The 25082-nt window shown below is 57.5% G+C and overlaps 13 protein-coding genes across 13 annotated transcripts; 5 read left to right on the forward strand and 8 right to left on the reverse strand.

Annotated features, from left to right (window-relative positions):
• Positions 1-454: 454 nt before the first annotated feature.
• Positions 455-1452, forward strand: F5144DRAFT_498631 (mitochondrial genome maintenance MGM101-domain-containing protein; the record flags this gene model as incomplete). The annotated part of the gene is made up of 2 exons (XM_066786281.1): positions 455-1071; positions 1179-1452. The coding sequence occupies 2 exons, from the start codon at positions 455-457 to the stop codon at positions 1450-1452; spliced, it is 891 nt and encodes a 296-aa protein (XP_066638691.1).
• Positions 1453-1646: 194 nt separating this feature from the next.
• On the reverse strand, positions 1647-3654 carry F5144DRAFT_519922 (TB2/DP1, HVA22 family-domain-containing protein). Its single transcript, XM_066786692.1, has 3 exons — positions 3168-3654; positions 2951-3100; positions 1647-2882 (listed from the first exon to the last, which is right to left on the reverse strand). Exons 1-3 carry the CDS (start codon positions 3194-3196, stop codon positions 1895-1897), a joined length of 1167 nt encoding a protein of 388 aa, XP_066638692.1. The 5' UTR covers positions 3197-3654; the 3' UTR covers positions 1647-1894.
• A 349-nt stretch (positions 3655-4003) lies between these two features.
• F5144DRAFT_606631 (uncharacterized protein) lies at positions 4004-4482 on the reverse strand (the record flags this gene model as incomplete). The annotated part of the gene is made up of 2 exons (XM_066791505.1): positions 4004-4230; positions 4287-4482. The coding sequence occupies 2 exons, from the start codon at positions 4480-4482 to the stop codon at positions 4004-4006; spliced, it is 423 nt and encodes a 140-aa protein (XP_066638693.1).
• Positions 4483-4908: 426 nt separating this feature from the next.
• F5144DRAFT_384065 (uncharacterized protein) lies at positions 4909-6578 on the forward strand. Its single transcript, XM_066784640.1, has 3 exons — positions 4909-5366; positions 5601-6263; positions 6318-6578. The coding sequence occupies exons 1-3, from the start codon at positions 5209-5211 to the stop codon at positions 6439-6441; spliced, it is 945 nt and encodes a 314-aa protein (XP_066638694.1). The 5' UTR covers positions 4909-5208; the 3' UTR covers positions 6442-6578.
• A 1139-nt stretch (positions 6579-7717) lies between these two features.
• F5144DRAFT_384091 (major facilitator superfamily domain-containing protein) lies at positions 7718-9898 on the forward strand. The gene is made up of 5 exons (XM_066784641.1): positions 7718-7942; positions 8020-8147; positions 8215-8689; positions 8757-9313; positions 9492-9898. Exons 1-5 carry the CDS (start codon positions 7845-7847, stop codon positions 9752-9754), a joined length of 1521 nt encoding a protein of 506 aa, XP_066638695.1. The 5' UTR covers positions 7718-7844; the 3' UTR covers positions 9755-9898.
• Positions 9899-10669: 771 nt separating this feature from the next.
• On the reverse strand, positions 10670-11984 carry F5144DRAFT_596192 (uncharacterized protein; the record flags this gene model as incomplete). The annotated part of the gene is made up of 3 exons (XM_066790774.1): positions 10670-11197; positions 11227-11746; positions 11818-11984. 3 exons carry the CDS (start codon positions 11982-11984, stop codon positions 10670-10672), a joined length of 1215 nt encoding a protein of 404 aa, XP_066638696.1.
• Positions 11985-12120: 136 nt separating this feature from the next.
• F5144DRAFT_585534 (uncharacterized protein) lies at positions 12121-12419 on the reverse strand (the record flags this gene model as incomplete). The annotated part of the gene is made up of 1 exon (XM_066789700.1): positions 12121-12419. One exon carries the CDS (start codon positions 12417-12419, stop codon positions 12201-12203), a length of 219 nt encoding a protein of 72 aa, XP_066638697.1. The 3' UTR covers positions 12121-12200.
• F5144DRAFT_623912 (uncharacterized protein) lies at positions 12420-14464 on the reverse strand (the record flags this gene model as incomplete). Its single annotated transcript, XM_066792174.1, has 8 exons — positions 12420-12671; positions 12718-12946; positions 12983-13016; positions 13284-13442; positions 13747-13849; positions 13883-14062; positions 14224-14324; positions 14356-14464. 8 exons carry the CDS (start codon positions 14462-14464, stop codon positions 12636-12638), a joined length of 951 nt encoding a protein of 316 aa, XP_066638698.1. The 3' UTR covers positions 12420-12635.
• An 876-nt stretch (positions 14465-15340) lies between these two features.
• On the forward strand, positions 15341-16350 carry F5144DRAFT_633407 (peptidase A4 family-domain-containing protein; the record flags this gene model as incomplete). Its single annotated transcript, XM_066792542.1, has 2 exons — positions 15341-15847; positions 15930-16350. The coding sequence occupies exons 1-2, from the start codon at positions 15447-15449 to the stop codon at positions 16348-16350; spliced, it is 822 nt and encodes a 273-aa protein (XP_066638699.1). The 5' UTR covers positions 15341-15446.
• A 43-nt stretch (positions 16351-16393) lies between these two features.
• Positions 16394-17862, reverse strand: F5144DRAFT_585543 (HotDog domain-containing protein). The gene is made up of 8 exons (XM_066789701.1): positions 17718-17862; positions 17618-17658; positions 17539-17554; positions 17421-17486; positions 17247-17361; positions 16968-17033; positions 16810-16888; positions 16394-16675 (listed from the first exon to the last, which is right to left on the reverse strand). Exons 1-8 carry the CDS (start codon positions 17766-17768, stop codon positions 16594-16596), a joined length of 516 nt encoding a protein of 171 aa, XP_066638700.1. The 5' UTR covers positions 17769-17862; the 3' UTR covers positions 16394-16593.
• A 78-nt stretch (positions 17863-17940) lies between these two features.
• On the forward strand, positions 17941-19907 carry F5144DRAFT_384271 (transcription factor Tfb2-domain-containing protein). Its single transcript, XM_066784642.1, has one exon. It carries the CDS (start codon positions 18168-18170, stop codon positions 19677-19679), a length of 1512 nt encoding a protein of 503 aa, XP_066638701.1. The 5' UTR covers positions 17941-18167; the 3' UTR covers positions 19680-19907.
• Positions 19908-20756: 849 nt separating this feature from the next.
• Positions 20757-22016, reverse strand: F5144DRAFT_462818 (uncharacterized protein; the record flags this gene model as incomplete). The annotated part of the gene is made up of 1 exon (XM_066784986.1): positions 20757-22016. A coding segment is annotated over one exon (1260 nt), but the record flags the coding sequence as incomplete, so codon positions are not given.
• A 1492-nt stretch (positions 22017-23508) lies between these two features.
• On the reverse strand, positions 23509-24808 carry F5144DRAFT_384308 (NRDE protein-domain-containing protein). Its single transcript, XM_066784643.1, has one exon. The coding sequence runs from the start codon at positions 24641-24643 to the stop codon at positions 23525-23527; it is 1119 nt and encodes a 372-aa protein (XP_066638703.1). The 5' UTR covers positions 24644-24808; the 3' UTR covers positions 23509-23524.
• Positions 24809-25082: the final 274 nt, after the last annotated feature.

The following is a 25082-nucleotide window of genomic DNA, read 5'->3' on the forward strand; positions in this document are numbered from 1 at the left end:
TTAGATGGAGAGGTTCAAAGAGTGTTGGAAGGCACAAGGGAACGATAAGCGCACCAGCACGAAAGATGCGTAACCTGGGAACCGAATACAGATTACAACCTCGATTGTTCACTCAGTTCCGTATCATCAACCGTGTACAAATGAATATTAATTGGGTAAACCAGTAAATAAAAAAAATAACACCAAATTCAATTCTAAATACCAATTCTCGGGCGGTATCCTAGGTTTCGTCACAACCCACAATGACGACATAGATTACGCTTGGTAACTCACCACCAGCTGTGTAAAATACAGAGCCGCTGCAAACCCTTGTCGCCAAGCCTTCGACAACCTTGACGACCACAGGAGAATTTCGAGAATTCCAGACCTCCAACAACATCCATCGCAGCCAGAAAATATGCGGTCCCACGTCCTCCAAGCGATTCGCCCCGTGCGGGCGGCATCGCCCAGCATAATGCCGGCACAATACCTCCGATCTCCTGCCCGGCGGTCGCCTCTCCTCAAACAACTAGCCCGCGCCGCCTCCTCGTCCTCGTACACTCCCAGACCGCGAACCGCAACATCCTCAATACCCGCATCCCGTGCCCGTGCCGTGTCAGCAGCCAAACCCGCCACACCGGCGGCCGCGGCCCCTGCGGCCCCTACCAACCCCGTACTCGACCCGCAAGCCGCCATGCCACCGCCAGCGACCATCGAGGATGTCGACCCCCAACTAGCCGCCGAGATCCCCACGCCCGAGTCGTCGGGTACCAGAGGCCCCTCAGCCGCCTTCACGACGGCGCTCAGCGGGGGCCCGCACGGCAACGGCAACAACATCGACTGGTCATCTTCGTTCCACGGGCTGTCGACGACGCCCTTCAGCCCCGAGACGGCGTCGGTGCTGATGCAGCGCCTGGACCCCTACGACATCGAGGTCAAGCCCGACGGCATCATCTACCTGCCCGAGATCAAGTACCGGCGCATCCTGAACCGCGCCTTCGGCCCCGGCGGCTGGGGGCTGGCGCCGCGTGGCGAGCTCGTCGTCGGCGAGAAGGTGGTCACCCGGGAATACGCCCTGGTCGTGCACGGCCGGTACGTCACACCCCCCTCCCCCCACTCCCACTATCACCCACCTATCCCCCTGTTCCCCCTCCCTCCTCAAAGAACCCAACACTAACCCCCCCACCCCCCGTTCACAGCTTCATCGCGCAAGCGCGGGGCGAATGCCAGTACTTTTCGGAAGAGACGATCCCGACGGCGGGCGAGGGGTGCAAGTCGAACGCGCTGCTGCGGTGCTGCAAGGACCTGGGGATCGCGTCGGAGCTGTGGGACCCGCGCTTCATCCGCGACTTCAAGAAGGCCCACTGCCAGGAGCTGTGGGTGGAGCATGTGGTCAACAAGAAGCGCCGCCAGATCTGGACGCGCAAGGACGGCGAGCCCGCGTATCCCTATAAGGCGGCGGGGAGGGCCTAGAGATAATGGGGTACCTTACTAGGTAGTGTTTTTGAAAAAATGGTTCGTCATGTCGTCATGTCTGGGATTAGCATAGAGGGCAGCGGGGGGGGATATCGGGCGGATACACTGCTACCGGGCTTGTTGATAGCCTGTACACTACTGTATGATACATAAATCTCATCCATTAAAAGCCACTGCGAGAGTTCATCCATCCATCTGCGTCAGGAGAATATCAACCCGTGTCATGTGACTACCCAGGTCTACCCACGGCCTTTATCTGAACTGAACCGAACCGTACCTATGTGGTGTGGAAAACCTCGACAAGAGCAAACGCCATTACCCTTACTTGCCCTATCCCATATGCATAAAGGTGTAAACCCATACCATAGCCCCCGCTACACACGGCGGCATGCAAACCATCCATGAAAAAGCCCCTTTCCATAACATAAAAACCCCAAGTCTACTTCTCCATCCTTGAACTCCGCCCACCCTCACCCCCAGCACCACCAGCACCGCCGCCCCAGCCCCACGGCATCCACCCAGCGGCACTCTTCCCCGCCTCCACACCCCCCCTCCTCCTCACCCCACCACCAGCACCAGCACCCTCCTCCTCCTCCCCCCCACTCGGCGCATCCAACTTCTCAAAATCCCCCTCCGACCGACTCTTACTCAGCCCGCTGCCCACGCTCTGCTCACTCACCGACTCCCGCTTCTCCCAAACCCCACCGCCACCACTACCCCCATATCCCCCACTACCCCCCGAAGAAGTACCCGCAGCCGCCGCCGCCTCAGCAGCAGCAGCGTCCTCCTCCTCGCGATCCAGCGCCGACAACACAAACCTTAGCCGCTCGCGCTGCGCTCGGACAAAGGATACCCGTGCGGCGGCGCCGGCGGCGCGGATGGCGTCGGGGATGATGCTGCCGCCACCGCCGGTAGCACCAGCACCGCTGCTTGTTCCGGTGGGGAAGCCTCGCGTGTTGGTGGAGGATGTGGTGGAGGAGGAGGGGGTGGGGGTGGTAGCCGCGGCGGTGACCGAGCTGAGGAGGGCGAAGAGGTCTGTTGCGAGGCTGGCACCGGTGGCGCTGGAGGATGTAGGGGGCGCGGGGGTGGTGGTCCAGCGCGGGGAGGGGGTGGTGAAGCGGGCGAGGAGGGATTGGGTGTAGGACTGGGCGGTTTGGGGCTGCGGGGGCGCGGCGGCGGCGGCGGTGGGTGGGGAGGGCGCCATGCCGAGGATGTTGGTCTTGAGCAGCTCGATGGCGCGGTTGAGGTAGGCGATGCCCGTGCTGCGCAGGCGCTCGTGGGCCGAGGCGATGAACTCTTCGATGGCGGTTTCGTTTTCTTCGAGGCGCGGGTGGATGTATTCTTCGTAGATGAGGCGGGCGCCTTGGGTTTGGGGGAGGACGAGGTAGAGGAGGAAGAGGAGGCGGATGTAGGCGTAGAAGGGGATCCTGAGGTGGTGGGTGGTGGTTAGGATGGGGTTGTTGGGGAGGGTTGGGTGAAAGGGGAAGACACGCACCAGACCAGGAACCAGTCAATCCACGATTCAACGAGGAGCCCGCAGGCGAGAACGACCCAGTACATTAACCATGGCGTCAGCTGGGCTGGGTCGGATGTTTTGAGGGCCTTGTAGCTAGCAAACAGCGGGAAGAGGAAGGACGCGATCGAGCTGTGCAACGACAAACAGAGGTCAGTCTAAGCATCGTCCATGTGTTTAGGAGGCCATGATGACGTACGAAAGGAACTTGGCAAAGATGTCGAACATGGTGTCGGCTCCGTCGCGGCGGCACGCCGAAGTTTGTCAATTTCGCTGAAAGGTATCTATCAAGTATTGCCGCGAGAAGCAAGAGAAAGGTGTAATTGTTGAACAACGACAAAGGACCGCGGCTTGCCGAAAGCCTGGGGGGTTGGACCTGAAATTCGAGCAACGGAGCAACGGACAAGCGCAGGCGAAGCGCGGCACGGGAGCAAGCCAGCTGACGGAAGCCCAAACAAGGGCCGGATGCGGTGTGCCCCACTCAACAACAGGGCATGCGGGAGGTTGGGTTTAAACGGCTTAAACGGCAATTCAGGCTTCTTTTTGTGTGATTTGTGCCCAAAAGTAATCGCTTCTGAGCTCAAGCTTTTGCGGTTTCGTTCAATCCAAATTTTCTCAAGCATTCGTCCCTCGTCGAACATCCACCAGGATGTTGCGTAACGGCCCAGGTGCTGGGTAGGAGCTCTCCTGCCCCGCGATGGAGCGCCCCCACTGACACCCCACGGCCATCGACGTAATGCGGGGCACGCGAGCTCGACTGACACGGCAGCACCGAAGAAAGTAACCTCCACTCTTGAGAGTTGGGCTCGGTGACGAGAAAAGAGTCAACCACGACTTGTATTAGATTTCTATCCTTTATCTTAGCTACCTTATTTAGTGCCTGATCCGGCCCTTGGATGTTGCCTGGCAATACCATGACGCGTCCACGAGCCACCACAACGTGGCTTCCCCCAGGCCTTGTCTTCACAACGGAGTGTCTCAAACTTTCCCTTTTGTGATTGGCGAAGTCGGCCATCCCCATTCGGACCACCTTTATCACCTCCTCTTTGATCGAACAACGATACAGGAAGTATCTTCTGAACCCGACGTTTGCGGCTCGTCCTCTTCAACAAAAGCTCCTTTGTCGTGGCCCGCGTCTACCTCGTCTGCCTTCCGGGCCTTCGCCGACAGCACGATCGAGTGCCTCGCCATGAACCGGTTGATCCAGTTCTTCCCAACCACCCGAGAGTCGCCCTGCGTCTTCAGGATGCGACCGGCAAACTCTTGGATCTAGACCTGCGTCGGCGGGACGCCTAACTCCACCTGAGCCGATACCCACTGGCAAAGGCGGACTTCCTAGGACCGGGAGAGAATCTGAAGCCGTTCGAAGGCCACGGAGCGGGGCCGGTGACCATCAAGTCGGTTGCGGAGAGTGGAACGCGGATCCCGAACTCGTGAGCGACCCCCCGTAAGGAGTGGCCCCCTTGGTTGAACTTGCGTAAAGCCCTTTGCATGTTATCCTCGGTATATGTCATCTTCGGACGGATTATTGTAGCTGTGAGAGGCGCTTGGCTGCCGAAGTTGGGCAGAAGAAGCGGTGTGTTGCATTTGAAAGCTGTTCTGGGCCAAATGTGGGGTTCAGGCCGCCTGGGTGCTGGCATCTCAGCTGAATACCTCGAGGTACATACCTACAATGGATCTGTCCGGCAGTTCCATCATTCCCACACTCTCAACCCATAAGCAAAAGAAGGCGGAACTCCAAGCGTCAATATCAACCAACCCTTCGACGATAGGAACGACATAAAGCCACGCGGAATCCGAAAGAAACCGTCTCTACTCCATATCATTCCTCTCTTACTCGATGTATCTTCTTCACATGTCTTTTTCTTTTGCTGTTTCTTGGGATAGTGTTTAGAGTTGAGTCGCAAGTTGAATCCCCTACTAGATACCAGAAAGAAGGCGAACCGTCTGGCATTCGACGCCACTGCCCTTTGATTATATTCTTTTTTCAGACCCTGGCTTTTCACTTTGAAGAGTCTTTGACCTCAGGTGCAAAGAAATCTTCGAGCCAATCAAACACTGCGTCTTCGTTTGGTCGCACAAGGATCAAGATTTCCTTGTTCCAAAGTCCTTATATGCCGTTGGTTCTTAACCCACCCCGGGCTTCCTCTTCGGACCAACACCACTCTCACTGAGCCGGCACTCGCACGTCACTGCAGCCTTTGATCCGATCATCCACTCCTGTATTCTACCTTCAATTCATGTCCTCATCCGAGTCTGATAGGGAGGACGAGCCCATCTCGCCGTGGCTCAGCCCCATGTGTGGTCTCAGTGCTGGTACATGTCTGCCAGACAGGCCCATGACCGACGACGAGAAGCGCAAGAGACAGATTGAAGCATATCGGCTGATCAAAGAGAAGTACGACGCCGGGGTGCCTCTTTTCACCAAGGATTTGCTGCGTGATATTGCACGGCAGCTGGAAGACAGCAGCAGCGAGGTGGTTTCCGTGACTGGCCTCGACGGGGTCGCAGCCCAATATCCTCTCAAGAAGGCAGGCTGGGACGAGGATAAATATCCGTATGGGCCCGACTACTTTGGTATCAGGTATGGATGAATTGCGATTGTTTTAGTTCTCTAACCAATGTTCCCTAGGTCAACGCCAGAGCTCATGTATCACAAAATCCAGGACCTACTAGAAGTCAAGGAATTGGAGCGGTACAGGGACAACTATGCGTATGTGTCAGTCGGGATCAAATACAAGCTCGAGATACGGAACGTACACACCAACAAGATTGCGAACTACACGCCGGTCTGCGACTATGATACCGTGAGCCGGGCCTTCGAGCGGAAAACGCAATCCTTGCAAGATAGCGAGCAATTCACCCAGCTCAAGGCCACTCTCGCCTCGGCTGCAGTCCCGTCTGGCATCAACAAGATTGTTGCGTTCGCATGCTGTACGATGACCGGGGAGGCGAATGCCATCCAAACTTCGCACAGCATGGGCCAGCACAGTTTAGTTGTGGCGCTCCGAGCCTTCTTGGCCAGTAGGGGCGGAACGGCGGCACCCGGTGAAAACCGTTCCGAGATCAGATGCTATGCCCAGGACCCAATCTACACGTCAATCGACAAACAGGTCCTACGCGACGTTGGCATTACCGTGGTCGACGATCCGAAGGGCTTCCTCGAAGTCGACGAAGCAAGTGTCGTCTTTTGCTCCTACCCGAACATTCCCATCAGGCAGATTGTGGCGGATCTTGCCCGGCCTGCACTGATCATCTGGAACGGTGTCGTCCGAGAAGACAACGGCCTTGGCGCGTAAGCTCATGCCTTATCCCTAATCATTGTTATGATCTAATCAATTCGCGTTAGCTGCGATCCCGAGTCGTCCCGTGTCTGGCAGATGATGGAAGAATATATCGAACTTCCGTTTCCGTTCGACGGCAAGTACGGGCTTGATGGCAAGCTGGCTATGTATGTTAGAAAAAGCGGCTGAAAGGGGGAGTGAAGAGGAGAGTGAGATCGGGACAGCCCCCGATTCTGCCACGCGTTTCTCATTGTTAGGATTGAATAACTCAATCCTGTGTACACTAGAGGTCTAGAGGTAGCTCAATCATTGATGCGGTCCACAAGTTTGAGAACCCAGTACGGCCCAGGAGGCAAGACTGTCAACGTACATGCACTAAGAGTCTATTTGCAGACTAGGAACCGCAGGGACGCGGACGGCAGATGAGTCGGGTGCCGAGTGGAGGTGCTCATGGTGGCTAGCTCAAGGACCAAGGACATGACAAGTTACTGACCAACGAGAGGCCAATATCAAGAAGCGTTTTGCGCCGCCAACCTTGGCGGGAACCATAACCAAGGAGGCTGCTGTGGGATAGTCACGACACACAGTAGCGGGCAGTTGAGGCCGGGCGGACCAGATTTCCGGAATTGATGCCAAGACGCCATGTTGGTGGCGGACCCTTGCAGAACCTGGAACCAAGTCCAAAAATTGGAGAGCTGAGAAATGCGACCCCATATTCAACGCGGGGTCTGGAACATGGATGGAGTTCTGACGAGGTTTGGGGGTCGAGATTGTCCATCCAGAAGCTCGCCCTTGAAAACGATGGATGTTGCAGAAGGCTTGGCGCCCCGTGGAAATGGAGCTTCGATTGCCGCCTCCCACAACCCGGGATTTGCTCGGCTCTTTTCGGGCTAGAACAGCGGGCCCCAACTGTTCGGCTGGGCTTGGCTGGTCGGGGTAGGGCGCCAAGGATCGGGGGTTGCGGGGTTCGCCGCCAGTGGCTGAGAATGGCAAGTCCGCATGGCAGCTCTGGCAGCCCGGGTCGTGCCTTACTAACCGCAAATCAGCAACATGGCCGTGGCGGGTCCCGTTGAGAAATATCTTAGAGGGCTCCATTTGCAGCCCGCTTCCGACGCTGAGCCTGCCGAAGTCGACTGCCGTCCACCCACCCACACAATCCACCAACTTGACACCATCACCGTTACCCCGGTCGGGATTCCACTCGGATATTGGATATTGGATACTGGATACTGGGGACGGAGGAGCGTGAATATGGGGAGATGGGGCAAAAGTACAATTCCCCATGGGGTATTCGATGGGGTACTTGGTCAGCAACGGGGTTCGTGATGGAGAGCAGGTATTGGATCAGCGGAGATGGCCAGGGTTTGCCCACATGGTAGGGTACCATGGAAGTCAAGTAGGAGGTCATCGAGTTCACACCAATAAAAAGGAGTCCCAACTGCCCATCCATCATCAAGGGTCTCGCTCTCTCTCTGTCCGCTCTTCTCCCATAGCCTACTCGACAAGCAAGCCAGAGTTGAGTTGCACCCATCCTTACCAAACCGACGCCGTCCCAAGACTCGGTGGTTTCTGTTTCCACAATCGCCCCCGTAATGGCCGACGAGAAGAGGGATTCCTTATCGGGTTCCTCCAAGGCTGGAGCCCACCATACCGAGACACCCGGCAGCGTGCATCCCATCCCCACGGATCAGTGAGAACCCCCATGCAAGGCTTATACCTCGCCGCTCAGGTTCGATATAACATAGAGAGACTGACTAATCGACCCAGGAATGGCCAGCCCATACCACAGTTCGATCCCAAGGCCGAGGCTAGGCTCCGCAGAAAGCTAGACTTGTATATTGTTCCGACTGTCTCATTGCTTTATCTGTTCTGCTTCATTGACAGAGCCAATATCGGTAAGAAGAGGACGCAGAACTGTCATTCGAGCGCGCCTTGTTTCTGACGGCTGGTTCCATGTTACAGGAAATGCCAAAATTGCTGGCCTCGAAGCCGACCTGAACCTGAAAGGCTACGACTACAATGCCCTCCTATCCGTCTTCTACATCTCCTACATCGTGTTCGAGATCCCGTCGAATATCATGTGCAAGTGGGTTGGGCCAGGCTGGTTTATCCCGGCCATCTCGCTCATGTTTGGCATCATCTCCCTGGTTACGGCCTTCGTGGACAACTTTGCCCAAGCTGCCGGTGTCCGTTTCTTGCTCGGCGTCTTTGAGGCCGGTATGATGCCGGGAATCGCCTACTACCTCTCTCGCTGGTACCGCCGTTCCGAGCTCACCTTCCGCCTGTCGCTCTACATTGTCATGGCGCCCATGGCCGGCGCTTTTGGTGGCCTCTTGGCCTCTGGCATCCTGACGCTCGACCACGTCGGCGGTGTTACCGGTTGGCGCATGATTTTTGTTGTTGAAGGCGTCATCACCATCGGCCTGTCCGTCATTAGGTGGGTCGCCCTGGGTTTATGTCCCGGCAGCCCCCCCTGAATCGCATGTTAACCTTGACAACACCAGCTTCTTGACCCTCACCGACCGGCCCGAAACCGCGAGGTGGCTCACGGCAGAGGAGAAAGAGCTGGCCATCGCCCGCGTCCGGTCGGAGCGCGTGGCCACCACCGAGGTCCTCGACCGCATGGACAGCAAGAAGCTCATGCAGGGCATCCTCAGCCCCGTCACGCTGTCGACGTCGTTCCTGTTCCTGCTCAACAACATCACCGTCCAGGGGCTGGCCTTCTTCGCGCCCACCATCGTGCGCACCATCTACCCGGACAAGTCAACCGTCATGCAGCAGTTGTTCACGGTGCCGCCCTACGTCGTCGGCGGCTTTTTCACGCTTGCCCTACCGCTGGTCAGCTGGTACCTGGACAAGCGCCAGATCATCATGATCCTGACCACGCCGCTGGTTATTGTCGGCTACAGCATGTTTTTGGGCACCACCAACCCCTCCGCGCGCTACGCCGCCACCTTCCTCCTGTCCAGCTCGCTGTTCGCCATGGGCCCGCTGGCCAACTCCCAGGTCAGCGCCAACGTTGTTTCTGACACCGCTCGGTCTAGTGCTATCGGGTTGAATGGTGAGTTTCCGTTTTCTTTCCCTCCCCCTTACCCCCATCCCCACTTTCGTCCTTTTCTCCCCCCTTCCCTCCCCCTTCCCCTGCCCCCCCGTTGCCCTCTCACCCCTCAACCCCCACCCCCCAACTCCCCCCAACCCAACCCAACCAACCCCCCCACTAACCCTCCCCCCCCAATTAGTAATGATGGGCAACATCGGCGGCCTGATCGCCACCTGGAGCTACCTGCCCTGGGACACGCCCAACTACCCGATCGGCAACGGGCTCAACCTGGCCGCCTGCTGCACGGTGCTGCTGGTGGCGTCGGCGACGCTGGTGTGGATGAAGTGGGACAACCGGCGGCGGGACAACCGCACCGACCCCGAGGCGGATTTGGCGGGCTTGTCGAGACTACAGGTGCAGGATCTGGATTGGAGACATCCGGGGTTTCGGTGGCGGCCTTAGGGGGCGGGGGCGGCTGCCGTGGGATGTGGAAGGAGGAGGAGGAGGAAGGGGGGGGGGGGGGTTCGTTTGGCCTGGTTTGTCGGGTTATGGAAGGGGATGTGGGGGGCTTGCTCTTTTGGGGCCGGCTGGGGTGCGGGTGAACTTGGGCGGTCTATATGTGCTTGTATATGATATGTGTATCTCGAGCGTGGTATCATCCTTTGCGGTCTGTGTTATTATGGCCGTTGTTTCGCTCATGCCCGCCTCTGTTGATGGCGCCGTGCCCCGTCGGTGCATGCTTCTTGCGGCATGGCGTACGCCGTGGCGCCCCCCTCTCCTGCAGCTCAAAAGCCGTGCCGTGGTATGAGACATCATGCCATCCGAACTCTGCCTCGCCTGGTAGTTGCCGTTCTGTTTGCCGGATTGTTGCCGCTGTTCGACCAGCTAGCTTGTGATCATGCACGAGGCCGGCAAAACGCTTATCCTCGGCCTGGGCGGAAAAATGTTTGCCAGGGCTGCCTGTGTACTTTGGGCAACATCTGTTTCGCTCTCGGTTACGGCTTAGGGAAGACGTGAGATACAAGTACAGGCCATTGTCCCAAAGGTTAGCCCCCCGTTGTTGGGCAGCTCTGCATCAGCACTCCAAATCCACCAAACTCATCCGAGTCTTATGAGAAGTACCGCCGCCTAGGCTAACTGATCTTGTAGCGTCGGTGGTTGTGTCAAAGACTGGGACCGGGATCTAGCCAACTTTGGAAGAAAAGCAAAACAATTCATTTGGTATCTCGAGCAAATATAAACAAAAACCTGATCCCGGTAAAGCAAATGTTCATGCCCATCTCGTCATCCTTATATATCGCTCCCTTCCCTTCCCTGATCAGTATCGACCTTGCTCTACCCAAAACCCATCAGCCCTCATCGTGAAAGCGCGTAGCCTTAGACGTTCTCAGTTGTCCTTGGCTGCTCCTGAGTTTGTTGCTGGTGTACCGGCTGAGGTTGTTGGGGCTGCTGCTGCTGCTGCATCTGTTGAGGTTGTTGATGCATTTGCTGAGGTTGTTGCTGTGTCGGCTGGGGGTAGTAGTAATATCCTTGCTGCTGCCCCTGTTGCTGCTGTGCGACCTGGAGATACGCCGGCATGCCCTGCATCGGCTGCTGCTGCTGCATATACTGTGGTTGCCCCGGTACCATGCCTACGGGTACTTGCCCCGGGGGGTACGGCATAGTATGGACGTACGTCACCGTCGGATAGGCCCAGTCCGGCTGGGGTTTGGACCACAGGCCGGTGGCCTTGCGAATGGCCAGAGCGAAGAGCATGACTAGTACGACGAACATGAGAGTGAAGTGGAAGAAGGGCTCGACAATGTAGACGACGGCCAGGTCGACGTAGCCCTGGGCAAAGATGGCCATGTTGATGATATGGCGGATGAAGTCGAGGATGGTAGCCACCAGAAAGATGATAGAGCCCTGTGAAAAACACTAAGTATTTGCCCGACCATGGGCAAGGGAGAGGGGGGCCATACGCTGCGGAGGAGCTGGTGATTCTTGGTCTTGTGGACGGTAAACGAAGCCAAACCGACCATGGGGATGCTAGTGATCCACAGGAGGACTCTGACAGCGAGTTCCATGCGCGTCATGGTCATTTGGGCGCTAAAACTAGCCCCTGTGTGATAGCCGTCATATACATGCGCGTATGTGACGGCATACGAGTGGTGGAGGGCGAAGACGGTGAGGACCATGGCGAAGAGGACAACGCTCCATCCCAGGATGCTGATGCGGCCGATTTTACGGGTTCGGCTTGTCTCATGGGGGTTCTGAAGGCAGAACATGTAGCCGCCTGCGAGCTCGACGAAGGTGATGAAGAGGAAGATGCTGGCAAGCTGCAGGAGGAAGTTGCCTGTAGCAGAAACGTGATCAACGGCTTGCAGCACGACCGGCAAGTCACTGTCGTAGCCGTTCTCGTCATACCGCACCCAAAGCAGCACGCTGCCACTGGCGAGAACCAGCAGTAACCCTCTTTTCGCAGAGTCAGAGCTGTTAGTTGCGCCATCTTCAGGAGAGTTCGGGAGGCTGCACTCGGAACTTACAAAATCCAGAGGGGAAACACAGCTTTTAACCAACTGATCCCAACGCGCGCGGGGTCATGTTTCCTGGGCGCGAGGCAGAAGCTGATGAACCACAACACAGCCAATGGCGTGATATACAGTGCGGACAGGGCAGTGTAGCCAATCTGGTAGCCCGCGACGGAAGACATGGCTGCTTGGAGATGGGGTTGCTCCTCCGGGGTTTGATGGTGCTGCTCGAGGGGCTGATGGATAAAAAAGGGATAAAAAAGAGAATGCAGAGCGAGGCCAGAGCCAGACGAGACGAGACGAGACGAGACGAGACGCGCAGGGGTTTACTAGTTAACTAGTGTGTGACGGTCCCAGCAATTGAATGCCTGCGGCTCTGCCTCAAGCACATGCACTCGCTAAATTTGCCGTGTGGGAGCAATAAGCGGCGCAATGTCACGCCGTGACCAAGTATAGATCGAGCGTGCCCAAAACGCCAATCTTGGGCCATACTGTGTAGGCTGGCTCGCTGAGCATCCCGCTGTGACGGGAACCTTGGCAACTCGGTTCTCTGTGAGGCAGTTTGAGAAGAAAAATAACAAATACAGGAAATAAGTAAATGGTAAAGACAGATCCATCGCCCAGGAATCGAAGCCGCGCGTTAACCACCCAGGTAATCTTTCTTACCGCAGACATTCTTGTACACGAAGTGGTTGATGTGATCTCTCTCATCTCCAAGCAGCAACGAGTTCGTTCGCCCGATTTCCTCAGGACCTTGGGAATTTCCAGAGAATTGACCCGCCTTTCATCCCAACTTGCCCAATCGTGGCAGTGCTGCCAAGCCACCTCGCGCCTCACACCAAGCCATAAATGGAATTAGCGCCAATCCTCTTGGAGATTAGTTAACCGATTCCAAGCTCTGTTGTGTTGTTGCACGGCACCCATGAGCTTGGCAGGCCTGGGTCTTGGGTCTGGGGTCGCTGCCGGCCGGGAATCGGACTCGGGATCATCCCAACGACACTTTCCGGCCGTGTGTTCCTGGTGTATGCTCGAGCGCCGGGCGCCGGATTGTGAGGAGCGGGCTGTTGAGGGAGGAGAACCGGAACCCGGGAGGTTCGCTGCCGATGACCGGACGGGGAGGTTAACTACCCACCTTAGGTGGTACCTAATGGACCTTCGGCTACCTTACCCCAGACAGCACATCGACTCGTCACCACGGCCCCAAGCGCAAGCCCCTCTTTCTTCATCATGCGCCGGCAGCGTCGGTGGTTCAGGATGTCAGGTTTTGATCCCGGAGACAACGAGGAAATAAATGTATCCTGTGCGTGTGAGGTCGTGTGAGGTACGGAATACTGCTCCTGATAGGCGGGGCAGGGGTAGTAGTGGTGGCGGTGCATCCTCCGCAGCTACAGCCAGGCTGTGACATACCACAACTACTAGTTACATACACACTGCTCTGCACTCCTGGCTGCGCTGGATTTCCCTCCGACGCTGCTTCTCACCTTCCAAGACTTCAGCATGGCAGACGAATTCCCCTGGACCCCCGTGCCCATGCAGTGCGACGGCGCCGCACAGATCGATCCTCACTACAACGCCTACCCCGAGTGCGCTCGCCCATGCCTCGGGTGCCCTGACTACACTTGGACATACCAAGGCTCCAACTGCGCCAAAGAACAGCACAACTCAACAGTCCCGACCCCGTGCTGCCCAGTTCCCCAACACGCATGGCGTTCATATTATCCCGAGGTCTGGGAGTGTGTGTGGACACAATGCGCAAAGGAGGAACCTGGTCAAAACCACAAGAGCCATGAAGTTGCTCAAGCCGTGTTTACCCAGTTTGGGAAGTTCTGCGCAGAGGACATGAAGGAGCCGCTCTACGAGTACTGGAAGGGCTCACACTTCCACGGCGGCTACGAGATGAAGGGCTTCGGTGAGATGATGTGATCCCCCCAGGCAACCCCTGACCTTCACTGAGCCAGCCTCTGCAGACTTCGAGCCCCTCCTCGACCCCGAGGTTGCCGTCTCGGGGTACTACGGATGGGGGGTCCTCGCCGCGTGGCATCTGGGCCTACTTGCCGCCGTAATCGCCGGGCTCCGGCACATTCCGTATTCCAAGCCCCCGAAGCCCACCGACCCGACCCAGCGCCCCTGGAGCCCGTCCGTCGTGTACAAGCGGGTAGCGCACGAGATCCGCTGGCTCTGGCACGCAGACACGGAGCTCATCCTGGCCCTCGTCGTGGTGTGGATCGCCATCGGCGACATCTCGCTGCGGGGCGAGAAGCTGTCCCCCATGGACGTGCTCGTCCGGCCGCGCATCGACGCCGTGCCGCCGGGCTACGACCCCATCCTGGCGACCCACCTCCTGACGGTGCGCGCGGCGATGGGCGTCCTCGACACCTTCATCAGCGTGGCCGTCTTCGTCATCTTCACCAGCTGGCTGACCCGGCCCGCCCGCGGGTGGTACTGGTGGCCGCTGTCTTCGCGGCGCCTGCATTTCCGCGTTTTGGTGACGCTCGTCACGGCCGTGGCGGGTATTGCCGTGACTGCGAAGCGGGGTGTTTGCCCGGATCATACGAAGGGATTTTGTACGCCGAACGCCATGCTGGACGCTGTCATCTCGCCCTTCGGGCTGAGAAGGTTCGGCAGCCCCGCCGGTCAGGCTTACCCCGGCGCGTTGATGCATTTCGTCCGGGGCCTCTGGGTTCCCCCGCCCTTCAGCCCCAACGACTCGTACTCGGAGTGCTGGACTGTCCAAGCACTCTTCATGTGGTGCTTTGGACTGATAGCCGGCTTTTTTATCGTCCTGACGTACGCCCACTCAGACTCGCGCTCATCGTACTTTGGTAGGCTCGAGGCGCTTGGTCAATGCGACTTTGCCATTCTGAGGGCGATGTACGTCATTCTTGTGATCGTGGGGCATCTGGTGACACTTTTCGTTGCGAGTGTGTTGCCTGGTATCATGGCGCTAGGCTGTGTCTTTACGTTGTTCTATCTTTTCCAATTGCTGTTTGGACCCAAGGATATTTTGGGACCGGCCCCGAACGTTTCGTTTCAGGAGCTGGACCAGATACTCGCAATCATTGTTGGGGGGGTCACGGCGATTATCAGCATTGTCGGTTCTGTGTTGTCGTTCATGGAGGAAAGAACGAGACTGAAGGCAATTCCGTATTGGAGGTTGCCAGAGGAAGAAGAATAGCCAAGTATTGACCATATACCCGATAGACTCGCCATATTTAAACTACTCCTTTACCACCCTACAGAACAATGGCTTGATGGATGTAACTTAAGGTTCGTCTTTGGCCTTAAAGAATCCTATTTTCCACAATCGTGCTTTTCCTATCCGGACATCTTGAATTGTTTCCGCTTGTGCCGCCTTCAAGTTCAGAGGGAAGTCAGACTCCAACTAGAGTGCAGGAAGCTGCGCTGTTGCAAAGTGAACTGGCTCTTGCCTTGCTTCGGATATCGGTCTATGCCCTAACCCAGGCCGCATGTACTTGCTTTACCGTGACCTTAGTTCTGGATCCCACATTCGGATTTCTAAAAGGAAAAAAAAAGAACACAGGAAAGTTGGTGGGTACCTAGCCGGAGGTGTGAAACCATTTCCTTTGCCTGCACTTCGACCCTACTGAACCCTCCCATACTCAACAATTGCAACACCTCTCACAATGAAGTTCGCCGCAATCCTACATGCTACCCTCTTGGGTTCAGCTGCCGCCCACTCTCCCCTCATTGGACCATCTGACAAACCCTCCCTCCCCTCCGTGCGTCGCTCGCGCCTCACCGACCGCCTCAACGGCGTCTCCTCACAGGCCTCCCCCGACGACCTGCCCGGGGTAACCTACAGCAAAAATTGGGCGGGCGCCATCCTCACGGGCATCGGCTACCGGTCTGTGACGGCGACCATCCACGTCCCCTCCATCCGCCTCCCGATCGGCGCCCAGAGCGACGTGCTACACGCCGTTTCGGCCTGGGTGGGCATCGACGGCGAGCACGCCTGCCCCAACGCCATCCTCCAGGTGGGCGTCGACATGTACATGAACCACAGCGACCCGGCGTACTGGGCGTGGTAAGCAGCTGTTTTATCCCCTGCCCTCTCCGCTCCTCCGTCTGAAAGGATACGCCGGCTGATAGTAATATGCATGGCACAGGTTCGAATGGTACCCCAGCCGGTCCACCTACCTCACCGACTTCTCCATCAGCGCCGGCGACTCCATCACCCTAAACGTCTCGGCCACCTCGCTCAGCTCGGCGACCTTTGGCATCACCAACCACAATACGGGCCAGACGGACATCGCGACGCTGAACGACCAGGCACCGCTGATGTGCGGCTTCAACGCCGAGTGGATCGTCGAGGACTTTTGGGACACGGACGGCGTGCCCTTGGTGGACTTTGGAAGCGTCGCGTTCACCGGTGCCATGTTTTCCACCGACCTGGGCATCGGGGGCGGCATGGAGGGGGCCAAGATGGATGGGATCAAGGAGGGGTTGGTCGGGGACCCGGTCATTGAGTGCGAGAAGCTGGGCGGAGACGCCATGAGTTGCAGCTATAAGGGGGGTAAACATCCCTGAATGTGGTCCGGAGATGAGGACGCAGGAAAGGAGGAAGATAACACATGACTGCAATGCGGCGGTGGCTCAGCCCGTCCCTCAAATCGATGTTGTCTCTTCTGTGTATTTCCACAGTTGCTTTGTTTGAGTGAGCTCCATGTGCCACTGGACTGCTCGCCTCTTGGTGATTGCGCTAGACCAAGGGTATGTACAACGACCACCACCCACCGACCGACCCCGCGGCCCCATCAACACGAGCAACACTCAAGGCTCCCCCTCCTCATCAATCAACGCTCCCTCGGGGGCTACAAACGGCGTGCTGGCAGCCACGGCTTTCGCAACGAACCTTGAGCGGTGTTAGCAAAGGGGGACCCGGCCCGGCTTCGTATGGTGTCACCCGTCGTAGACGCAGACGTAGACTTGGGCACCGGAACCGGCACCGGCTCCGGTTCCAGCTCGGATAGGGGGAGGGGGCCCCACTTTGTGTGGCTGCCGCGGGCAACCATGTTTCGTTGAGAGTCCCAGAAGGTGACGCGCGTGTAGGCGAGGGTTTTGCCGACTGTGGGGGTGGGGGAAAAAAATGGTGGGGTGGTTAGTTGGTGATATAGCTGTGGGTGGGGGGGGAGTGGATTGCTTACTCCAGTCGCACTCCGCGGTGCCGCGTAGTTTGTCGCCTATTTTGCCGCCGCTGCTGAGGTAGGTGACTGAGAGGGGGGCGGGGGTTGTTAGCGGCGGTTTTGAAGAGGTTGAGGCGAGAGAGGGGAGGGAAAGGGGGGTGGGTTAGCGTCCGTAATGGTTAGCGTCCGTAATGCATGCATCCGTCATGCGTTTTGTGGAAGGGTGGATTGGGTAGGTAGGTAGACGGATAGGGGGGTAGATGGGTAGGTGGGTGAAGGGGCGGATGTGGGCGCACTCACCGTTCAAGTCAGTCGAGACACCGGTCATGTAGTACCCCCTTGAGGCCACCGCCAGTGAGCCTCCGAGGTCGACTAAGCTGGCGATGGTGCCGCCGTGGATGATGTTGAGACGGTTCTGGGAGGGTGTTAGGGGGTTGTCATGGAGGGTTTAGTGGAAAGGGGGGTTGGACACACCGTGTGGTCTTTTGTGATGTGTAGTTCAAAGTCTACGCTGCCCTCGGTGGCGTTGGAGATACGGAGCTGGATGTGGTGAGCTTGGGGGTTGTACTTGGGATGGGGGGTGGTGGCTTACTTGTTTCCCTAGCAGTCTGGACCGTGGTTAGTTCTACGGGGCTGCGTGCCATGTTCCCAAATCAGGGGTATGTGTTTACCGCGGCTCAAGCCCCGAGTCGGCCATGAATGAGTTCAAGACCTATGGATATGGTCAATAAATTACAAATTTTTAGTGCTACAATAAAATATAACACATACCGTCCGGACGAACCTCAGGGGTTTTAGTTTGGTGCCTGCACTTGTTGCCATCTTGATACTGCGTCTTGTTCGGTACGGAATCGGCGGTTGAAGAAGCTCATCGGTAGTTCGTTAATCTGAGCCGAATCCCTCAACAAGCCGAGCGACCCCCACTGTGACGTTCCCTGAACCGGCATTCAATTGCCCGATTGGCCCCTCCCTGACCCTGTTAACAGCGCTGCAAGGCTCCACCTCCACCCGCCACGCTTGGTGCCGTGCAACCTGAGAAGGCTTCCTCGAGGCTGAGACCAGACCTAAACCTCAAACTTCAACCCTCCATCTTCAACAAAGCCCATCCACCCCATTATCGCGCCGCCACATCACGGCCCCTCGAACGTGGGATACTACGACGACACCGATAATGCGATAGTACATCTCCGACTCTGCTGCGTCACGCAAGCAATCGCCAAAATGTCGGGCGGCCAGCAGTCGTACCAGCTCTCCGAGTACCTGGAGAAGTTGCCAGGGACTACCTTCCGCAAGCTCTACCAGCAGCCGTCGACCGCCTTTGCCATCTTCCGCCGCATGCTGCCCCCCCTGGCCAAGGTTTTTGTCCAGGCTCTTCTCTACATGCCATCGCCCCTGCTCCTCTCCGAACTCGATGTCTGGGTACGCGCCGAGGGCAAGATGCAGCGCGACCGCGCCCTCTCCATTCTCCGATCGCTGCATATCATCCAAATCACACCACCCGGGAAGGACAAGCCGCAGGAGATGCAGCTCACGACCAATTTCAAGAACAGCCTGCGCCTGGCCCTCGAGGGAGGCGGTTCCCACAACAGCTTCGGCGTGCCGAGTACCCTGCCGGTCGCCCCCCGGATCGACATCGCCCACCTCGACGGTTATGCGCGGAAGAAGTGGGAGGATATCTTGCACTACGTAGTAAATAGTGTGCCGGCGCAAAACGATGGAGGAGGCGGTGTTTCCGGCGGAGGCCCCAAGACTAGTGTGAAGGAGCTTCTGCTGATCGGCAGGCTGGTCGAGCGCCGGCATGACACCCAGGCGGGCGTTGGAATTACACAGGCCGGTTTCACCTTTCTACTCCAGGAAGCGAACGCTCAGGTCTGGACGCTGCTCCTCCTTTGGCTTGAAGCGGCCGACCGCGCCAAAGGAGAGGCCAAAGGGGCAGCGAACACCGACAGTATCGACATGTTGTCATTCCTGTTCATGCTGGCGTCGCTCGAGCTTGGGCGCGCCTATAATACTGGCGCTCTCACCGAGACCCGCCGCAATATGCTTCCCCACCTCGTCGACTTTGGCTTGATTTTTATCCCGCGCGAAGACACGCGACAGTACTTCCCCACCCGTCTGGCCACCACCCTGACCAGTTCCGCCTCATCCCTCCGCTCCGTCTCGTCCGGCTTCAACGCGGCGACGGCGAACAACCCCGGAGACGCCTCCAGCCTGGGCACAACCCCCGAGACCTCGGCCGCCAGCAAGGGCTCCGTCATTATCGAGACGAACTACCGTCTCTACGCTTACACCTCGTCACCCCTGCAGATCGCCGTCCTGGGCCTCTTCACGCAGCTCAACATGCGGTTCGCCGGTATGGCCACGGGCCGCCTGACGCGTGATTCGATCCGCCGCGCCATCGGGTTCGGCATCACGGCCGACCAGATCATCAGCTACCTGGCGTCGCACGCCCACGACCAGATGGTGCGCGCCGCCGCGGCCACCGGCAGGCCCGTGCTGCCGCCGACCGTGGTGGACCAGATCCGGCTGTGGCAGCTCGAGAACGAGCGCATGCGCACGTCGGCCGGCTTCCTGTTCAAGGACTTTGACTCGCTCGAAGAGTATGTCTCGCTGAGCAGCTACGCCGACGAGGTTGGTGTGTTGGTGTGGCGGAGCGACAAGAAGAGGATGTTTTATGCCAGCAAGATTGAGCAGCTGAGGGACTACCTTAAGAGCCGGAAGAAGGCCGAGTGATTTGGGTGGAGTGCCCCGGAACGGCTGGGCGTTGGGATTACCGCATTAGGTGGAGTTGTTGGCGTTGAAAAAGGGTTTGTTTTTGACCTTTCAGTGACATATCCTAGGGAATCATGAGTTGATGAACGGGCTGTGTAGGGCTCGCCAATGTAATATTGCGGTCAGCCTGGTTGCCTATGACAAGCCAGGTGCGACTAATGTAACAATCCTATTCCGCTTGATCACAGCAGTGACCGTGCCAGGACTACCCTATGGTTTTAACTACCTATGACACACCGGGTTCACCAACCGTAGAATGTTCCAGTCAAACGTCGAGCCTCAGGACTCCTCCCTCTGTAACCCGTAAGAAACCTAACTCCAGAACTCGGCAATGCAATCCATCAGCCATCCATCCGAAGTAAACAAATAACCTGACCAACACGCCAAACAACCAAAAGCCCAACCAAACAAGCGCTATCAGAAGAAGCTGAACTTCCGCCCCCCCTTCCTCCCCTTCTCCTTATCGTCAATCGCCAAACTCTCCAAGTCCGCCATGTACCCCTCCCCAGGCTCCCCATTCGTACGGCTGGGTCCGCTGCCGTGGCCAGTTCCGATCATCATCTCCCTCTCCCCATCACCTGGTTTATCCGCACCGCCACCGCCGACCAGACTCCGCTTCAGCCTTCTCACCATCTCCCTCCCACGCCTGCCAAACTCGTGGCCGTGCCCATGGCTAGGAGTATGAGTATGAGCATGTCCATGCGCCCCGGACGTGCTCGTTGCTCCGGTATGCTCGCTGCCCCCACCCGCGCGGTCAATCAGATAGCCGCTCGCCTTCCGCCGGCCCTCTCCCGTTTGAGCCCCCGTCACATTGGGGCTGAGAAACACCCCTCCCACTGATCTCCCACGTATATGCACCCCCGACTTCAAACCCGCCCCTACGACCAAGCCCATCCCCACCGGCACCCCTTTCTCCGTCCCCACACGACCACCGCCAACACCACCCCCAGCCCCACCACTCCCAACACCACTCCCCCCCGCAACACCACTCCCCCCACCCCCATCCGCCAAATCCAAACCCAAATCCAAATCCAACGGCACGGGTAAGAACTCCTCCCTCCCCGTCCGCCGCGCATACGCCACCCGCCACTGGCGCAGCGACAAGCGTGCCGCATCTGTCTCACACATGTATTCCAGACGCAACAGCACGCGACGCACGCGGGACGGTTCGTCGTCGGCGAGGTGCGTGGTTAGGACGCGGTTTTGGTGAGGGTTGGGGTTTTGGTGAGGGTTCTGGTTTTGGTTGGTGGGGGGTGGGTTTGTTTTGGGGGGTGGGTTTATTTTGGGGGTTGTTGTGCTTGTTTGGGGGACGGTGGTTGTGGTTGTAGGGGGGTATTCGGGGATGGAGTTTTCGTCTGTTGTTGGGAGGGGGTGGTGGTGGTGTTGGGGGTTTCGGCGGCGGTATGATGCTGTAGTTGCAGTAGTGGTGGTGGGTTTGCGGGTCGAAGAGGTTGCTGATACCGCGTGGAGATTGGATAACGGATTGGGCTGCAAGTTATAGGATGTGCTCTGCAGGATGGCACCGCTCGTAGCGGACTGGGGGATGCGGCTGCGGCTGCTGCTTGGCTGTCGCGGGGGGCTGGTCTGGCTTTTTGCCGTGGATCGGGGGATGGAATAGGCCGATGTTGACGGGTTGTTCTGGGTTGCGGCCGACGCCAGGCGGGTGAAATCGGCGAGTGGATGGGCCGCTTGCGCTTCGCAGAGCCGGGTGAGGTGGTATGGTTCGAGTAGCTCGTTGTGGAAACGGTCGTGCAATGCCATGAAGCGTCCGGCCCAGTACTGCGGTGGCATGGCCGTTGAAACTGCTTCGATGTTGTTGGACTGGCCGGGAGGCAGGGTCGGCGTTGTTGGTGCTTGATAAGTTGAAGCTTGTCGCGCTTTGCGGCTCGGAGTATGTTGGGTAACGAGCAGGTGGTTGCTAGCTTGGTTGTGAGCTTCGCTGCTAACGTTTCGACTGCCCCCCTGACGGGGAATAGTGCCGTGGGAGAAGGACTGAGTAAGGCTGGAAATGACGCTGAATGTTCGAGATTTTGGGATTCCTACTCCAGGTTGCAATGTTTTAATACCCCTTGGGTTTCCTTCAAGTATCTGCCCCTCGTCGTTGCTAGTATCACCAAGGAAAGATGAAGAGCTGGGGTAATGGTTGGCATAGAGGGGCCGGGGCTGGTTGCTGATGGCCATGTTGGCCATCACTGGTTTCCCGCCGAGCTTGATCTCGTCGGCGGAGCCATGCCTTCGAGTCCAGGAGCCTTTCTGGCTCGGGTCCCAGCCAGCTCGCTTTCTTGTGGCATTAGCCATCCTTTGCGGGGACAGAACCCAATAATCCAGCTAAGTATGGATAACGTCTTGAGCAAGATAACGGCCCCGCCCAGAATGACCACTCTGGGGACTTCCCCGGCGAATGGGTGCCAGGGCTGGAAGACTTCGGTGAAGATGAACCAGTTCAGTGTGATCGAGCACAGGAAGAGCCTCAATGTCGAGTTGAGAATGACCCTCACAAGCCCAAACGAGCTCCACAAGAGCTGGCTAAAGAGAGCAGATAAACTGTAGCGAGGGCTGGCAGCATTTATTCGCGAAACGGCGGCGCGCGGCTTGTCCTTTTTCGGGGGTTGGGTGGAAGTTGCACGCTACGCAACCGAAGTGGTCTTTTGGTCGATGTGTGGTGAATCCAGAACGTTCGTGGTCCTTTCAATACTCGTCGAGATGTTGGTAAATGGCCCGCAGCTCTGGGTAAGCAGCCCTGCGTATACACATGAGTGAGGAACGGCCGACATCTGGAAGATCCAGGTAGTTAGGGACACACGTACTGCGGAATGAAACAGAGAGATTTATCTCTCGAGCGACGCATGTACTTGATGCAGCGTAGTCGACCCCGGCCCCGAGAAGTCGTACGCGATGCGCTGCTGCCGAGCACTTCGAACCAATCGAGCTCTTTAGGCCTTGGTATCGGGATTCCGTAGTCCGGTCGTCACGATCCGAGTACAAATCGCTCGACCTTGGCTCGGACGGCGAGCTCCTCTCAGCACTCCGGACGCTGAACGGCGATGTTCTGGTCATGGTAGGTTAGCATGGAACTTAATATACAGGTAAAAGCATATGAAGATCAAAGCAGACTTTGGGGAGCCTATTAACGAGTGCTTGATGCTGTGCTTAAAGTCGGTCAACGGGCTTGGTCGCGGGTAGATCGAAGTTGAGTCAAATCTGCTGATGGCCCGAGTTGCGCTCCAAGGTGGTGATGAATACGTACCTTCCTAAGATAACAACAATAACAGAGCGCTTGGCTGTAGCGCTGGATGATCGCTGAAACAAACATGAGGGGAAAGACCTGGGTGGTGGGGAGAAAGCGATGTCAACAACCAGAATAAACTACCTAGCTAGTGGTTGGTGGGGAAGAGTGAGGGAAGGACCTGGGATGGAAGAAACCACCTAACTCCTCGAGAAAAGGAGCGCACCGATGGGCAGTGGTGGCCGGGCCAGAACAGCAAAAGGAAGTGGCACCACTACCTGGTCGATCCACGAACAACATACTTTTCTGACAAGTAATTGCTCTCGCTGTAAACATTAAACCTAGAGGGGAATATGGCTCTAATGATAATCGCTAAAATGCTCCTTTTCAAAACCCACCAACCAACCGTACACCAGGAGTTTCCAACAAAGTCATCCAAACCGGTGCCCCCCCGAACACCTGGAACAAGTACTCCAATCCCAACGCTGTCCTCAGCCGGCCCCTCTAACCCAAAAAGAAATACCGTCTTGTTCGCGTGGAAATCGTAAAATCGGCAACAGCAGCTTTGAATGGGCAACTGCTAGTTGGCCAAGACGTCCCTCTGTTCCCACCCCTCGATCTTAAACTTGAAGGTCTCGTCGCCTTTCCCTCTCGGTATCGCATGGCCATTGCAGTCCCACAAGGCGCGCTCGATGTAGGTCACGTTTCCTTCCCAGTCGACAAGAATAACAGTCTGCCGCTGGGTGCCGTAGAGGCCGGCATGGAACCCGTTCGGCTGCTCCGGGCGGGTGGGGAGCTTGATGGTATGGGCGGCAGGTGGGTGGTGCCCATTCATCTCTGCATAGCCGTATTCTTGCGCCTCGCACATCTCTTGCTGGTGGTTCGTGTTGCCGAGGGCCGGGATGAAGATGGAGTGCTTGAGAAGCGGGATAACCTCTTCCAGGTCGAGGGCGTGATCGCCGGGGAAGTTGTCCGTGTCGAGGATCTGGAAGAGCGAAGCGACGAGTTCCTCCTCGCTGCCGCCGGCGGCCACGGCGCGGCTCAGCAACTCCCTGCCGTCGCGGATCTTGGGCCAGAGCCTGTCCTTGTCCTCGTCGCTCTGGTCGAGATAGATGGCGTTGCTGAGCCCGTGGACCGATCCCCGCTCCTCGCATATCCGGGGAACCTGACTGGCGTCATCACAGCGGTTCGAGATGATCGCCAAGGGGTCGATGTTCTTCTCGCCCGCCACCTTGCGCAGCTTTCCGCAGACCAACGAGAAACCACCAACGCCCTGAACCCCGCCGTCGCTCAAGATGCGATCCACGAACTGCTCCGTCGACTCGGCCGGATCGGCTGTGAGCCATGCCGTCACCATGGCGCCGCGGCTCCGCGTGCCACTGACGGGATGGCTGGCGTCACCGGTGTCGGTCTCGCGGTAGTTGGTTAGCACCGCGAAGTTGCCACCCTTGGTGATGCCCATCCACGTCCCGCGCTCGGGTCTTTGGAGGTCAAGGCTGGAAAGGGCCTCGATCTCGTGGGCCGTCGCTTTTGTGGACGACCCGTTGACGCCGTTTGGTGACCCGTTTGCGGCGTGCGAGTCGGCCTTGCTTGTCCACCAGTGCGGCCTACTTGTTGGGCGGAGGATATACTCGTCCCGGTTGTCGATCGCCACGAGGGCGTAATCGGGATGCGCCGTTGTAAGGAGAGCGATGCACATGTTGTATAGATAAATTTAATAAATTTGATAAATTTGAAGATGTGTGGGAGAAGTAAGCGGATGTTTGAAGTTAAGGTGTAGTATGTGTGAGGAGGATAGTTATCGAATGTGCACTAGATGAGAGAAGAGTTGTTTTGGAGGCAAAACGCGGGCAGTTACCCAGGTAATCGATCGTCTGATGACCTACGCTGACGGCCGCCTTCGATCTGGGGGCTGTGGGCAGGGATCCCATGCTTAATTTATAGCTGCCTCGAGACTCTGGACCTCCATGACAAGGTCTCGTCAGACCACCGTTATTCAAGATGCGCTGTTGTCGAGCTAGGCTCGGTCTAGACACGACAATACATCAATAAAACATCACCTGACAGCACACCAAGCTGGTGGTCAAAGTAGCCGAAGCGGCATCGGGCTGCAGTGGAACGTTGGGTGTTGCGTTGGT

Source organism: Chaetomium tenue (genome assembly GCF_020726465.1).
Source record: "Chaetomium tenue strain MPI-SDFR-AT-0079 chromosome Unknown F5144scaffold_7, whole genome shotgun sequence".
Classification (NCBI taxonomy): domain Eukaryota; kingdom Fungi; phylum Ascomycota; class Sordariomycetes; order Sordariales; family Chaetomiaceae; genus Chaetomium; species Chaetomium tenue.

Coding starts and splice junctions, on each gene's coding strand:
- F5144DRAFT_519922 (XM_066786692.1), bottom strand. CDS start 3,196: ATGTTCGACATCTTTGCCAAGTTCCTTTC. Junction 3,101..3,167: donor ATCTTTGCCAAGTTCCTTTC/GTACGTCATCAT, acceptor GTCGTTGCACAG/CTCGATCGCGTCCTTCCTCT. Junction 2,883..2,950: donor ATTGACTGGTTCCTGGTCTG/GTGCGTGTCTTC, acceptor CCACCACCTCAG/GATCCCCTTCTACGCCTACA.
- F5144DRAFT_384065 (XM_066784640.1), top strand. CDS start 5,209: ATGTCCTCATCCGAGTCTGATAGGGAGGACGAGCCCATCTCGCCGTGG. Junction 5,367..5,600: donor TATCGGCTGATCAAAGAGAA/GTACGACGCCGG, acceptor AATGTTCCCTAG/GTCAACGCCAGAGCTCATGT. Junction 6,264..6,317: donor GAAGACAACGGCCTTGGCGC/GTAAGCTCATGC, acceptor AATTCGCGTTAG/CTGCGATCCCGAGTCGTCCC.
- F5144DRAFT_384091 (XM_066784641.1), top strand. CDS start 7,845: ATGGCCGACGAGAAGAGGGATTCCTTATCGGGTTCCTCCAAGGCTGGA. Junction 8,148..8,214: donor CATTGACAGAGCCAATATCG/GTAAGAAGAGGA, acceptor TCCATGTTACAG/GAAATGCCAAAATTGCTGGC. Junction 9,314..9,491: donor TAGTGCTATCGGGTTGAATG/GTGAGTTTCCGT, acceptor CCCCCCAATTAG/TAATGATGGGCAACATCGGC.
- F5144DRAFT_585543 (XM_066789701.1), bottom strand. CDS start 17,768: ATGGCAACAAGTGCAGGCACCAAACTAAAACCCCTGAGGTTCGTCCGG. Junction 17,659..17,717: donor CCCTGAGGTTCGTCCGGACG/GTATGTGTTATA, acceptor CCATATCCATAG/GTCTTGAACTCATTCATGGC. Junction 17,362..17,420: donor ACATCACAAAAGACCACACG/GTGTGTCCAACC, acceptor ACACCCTCCCAG/AACCGTCTCAACATCATCCA.
- F5144DRAFT_384271 (XM_066784642.1), top strand. CDS start 18,168: ATGTCGGGCGGCCAGCAGTCGTACCAGCTCTCCGAGTACCTGGAGAAG.
- F5144DRAFT_384308 (XM_066784643.1), bottom strand. CDS start 24,643: ATGTGCATCGCTCTCCTTACAACGGCGCATCCCGATTACGCCCTCGTG.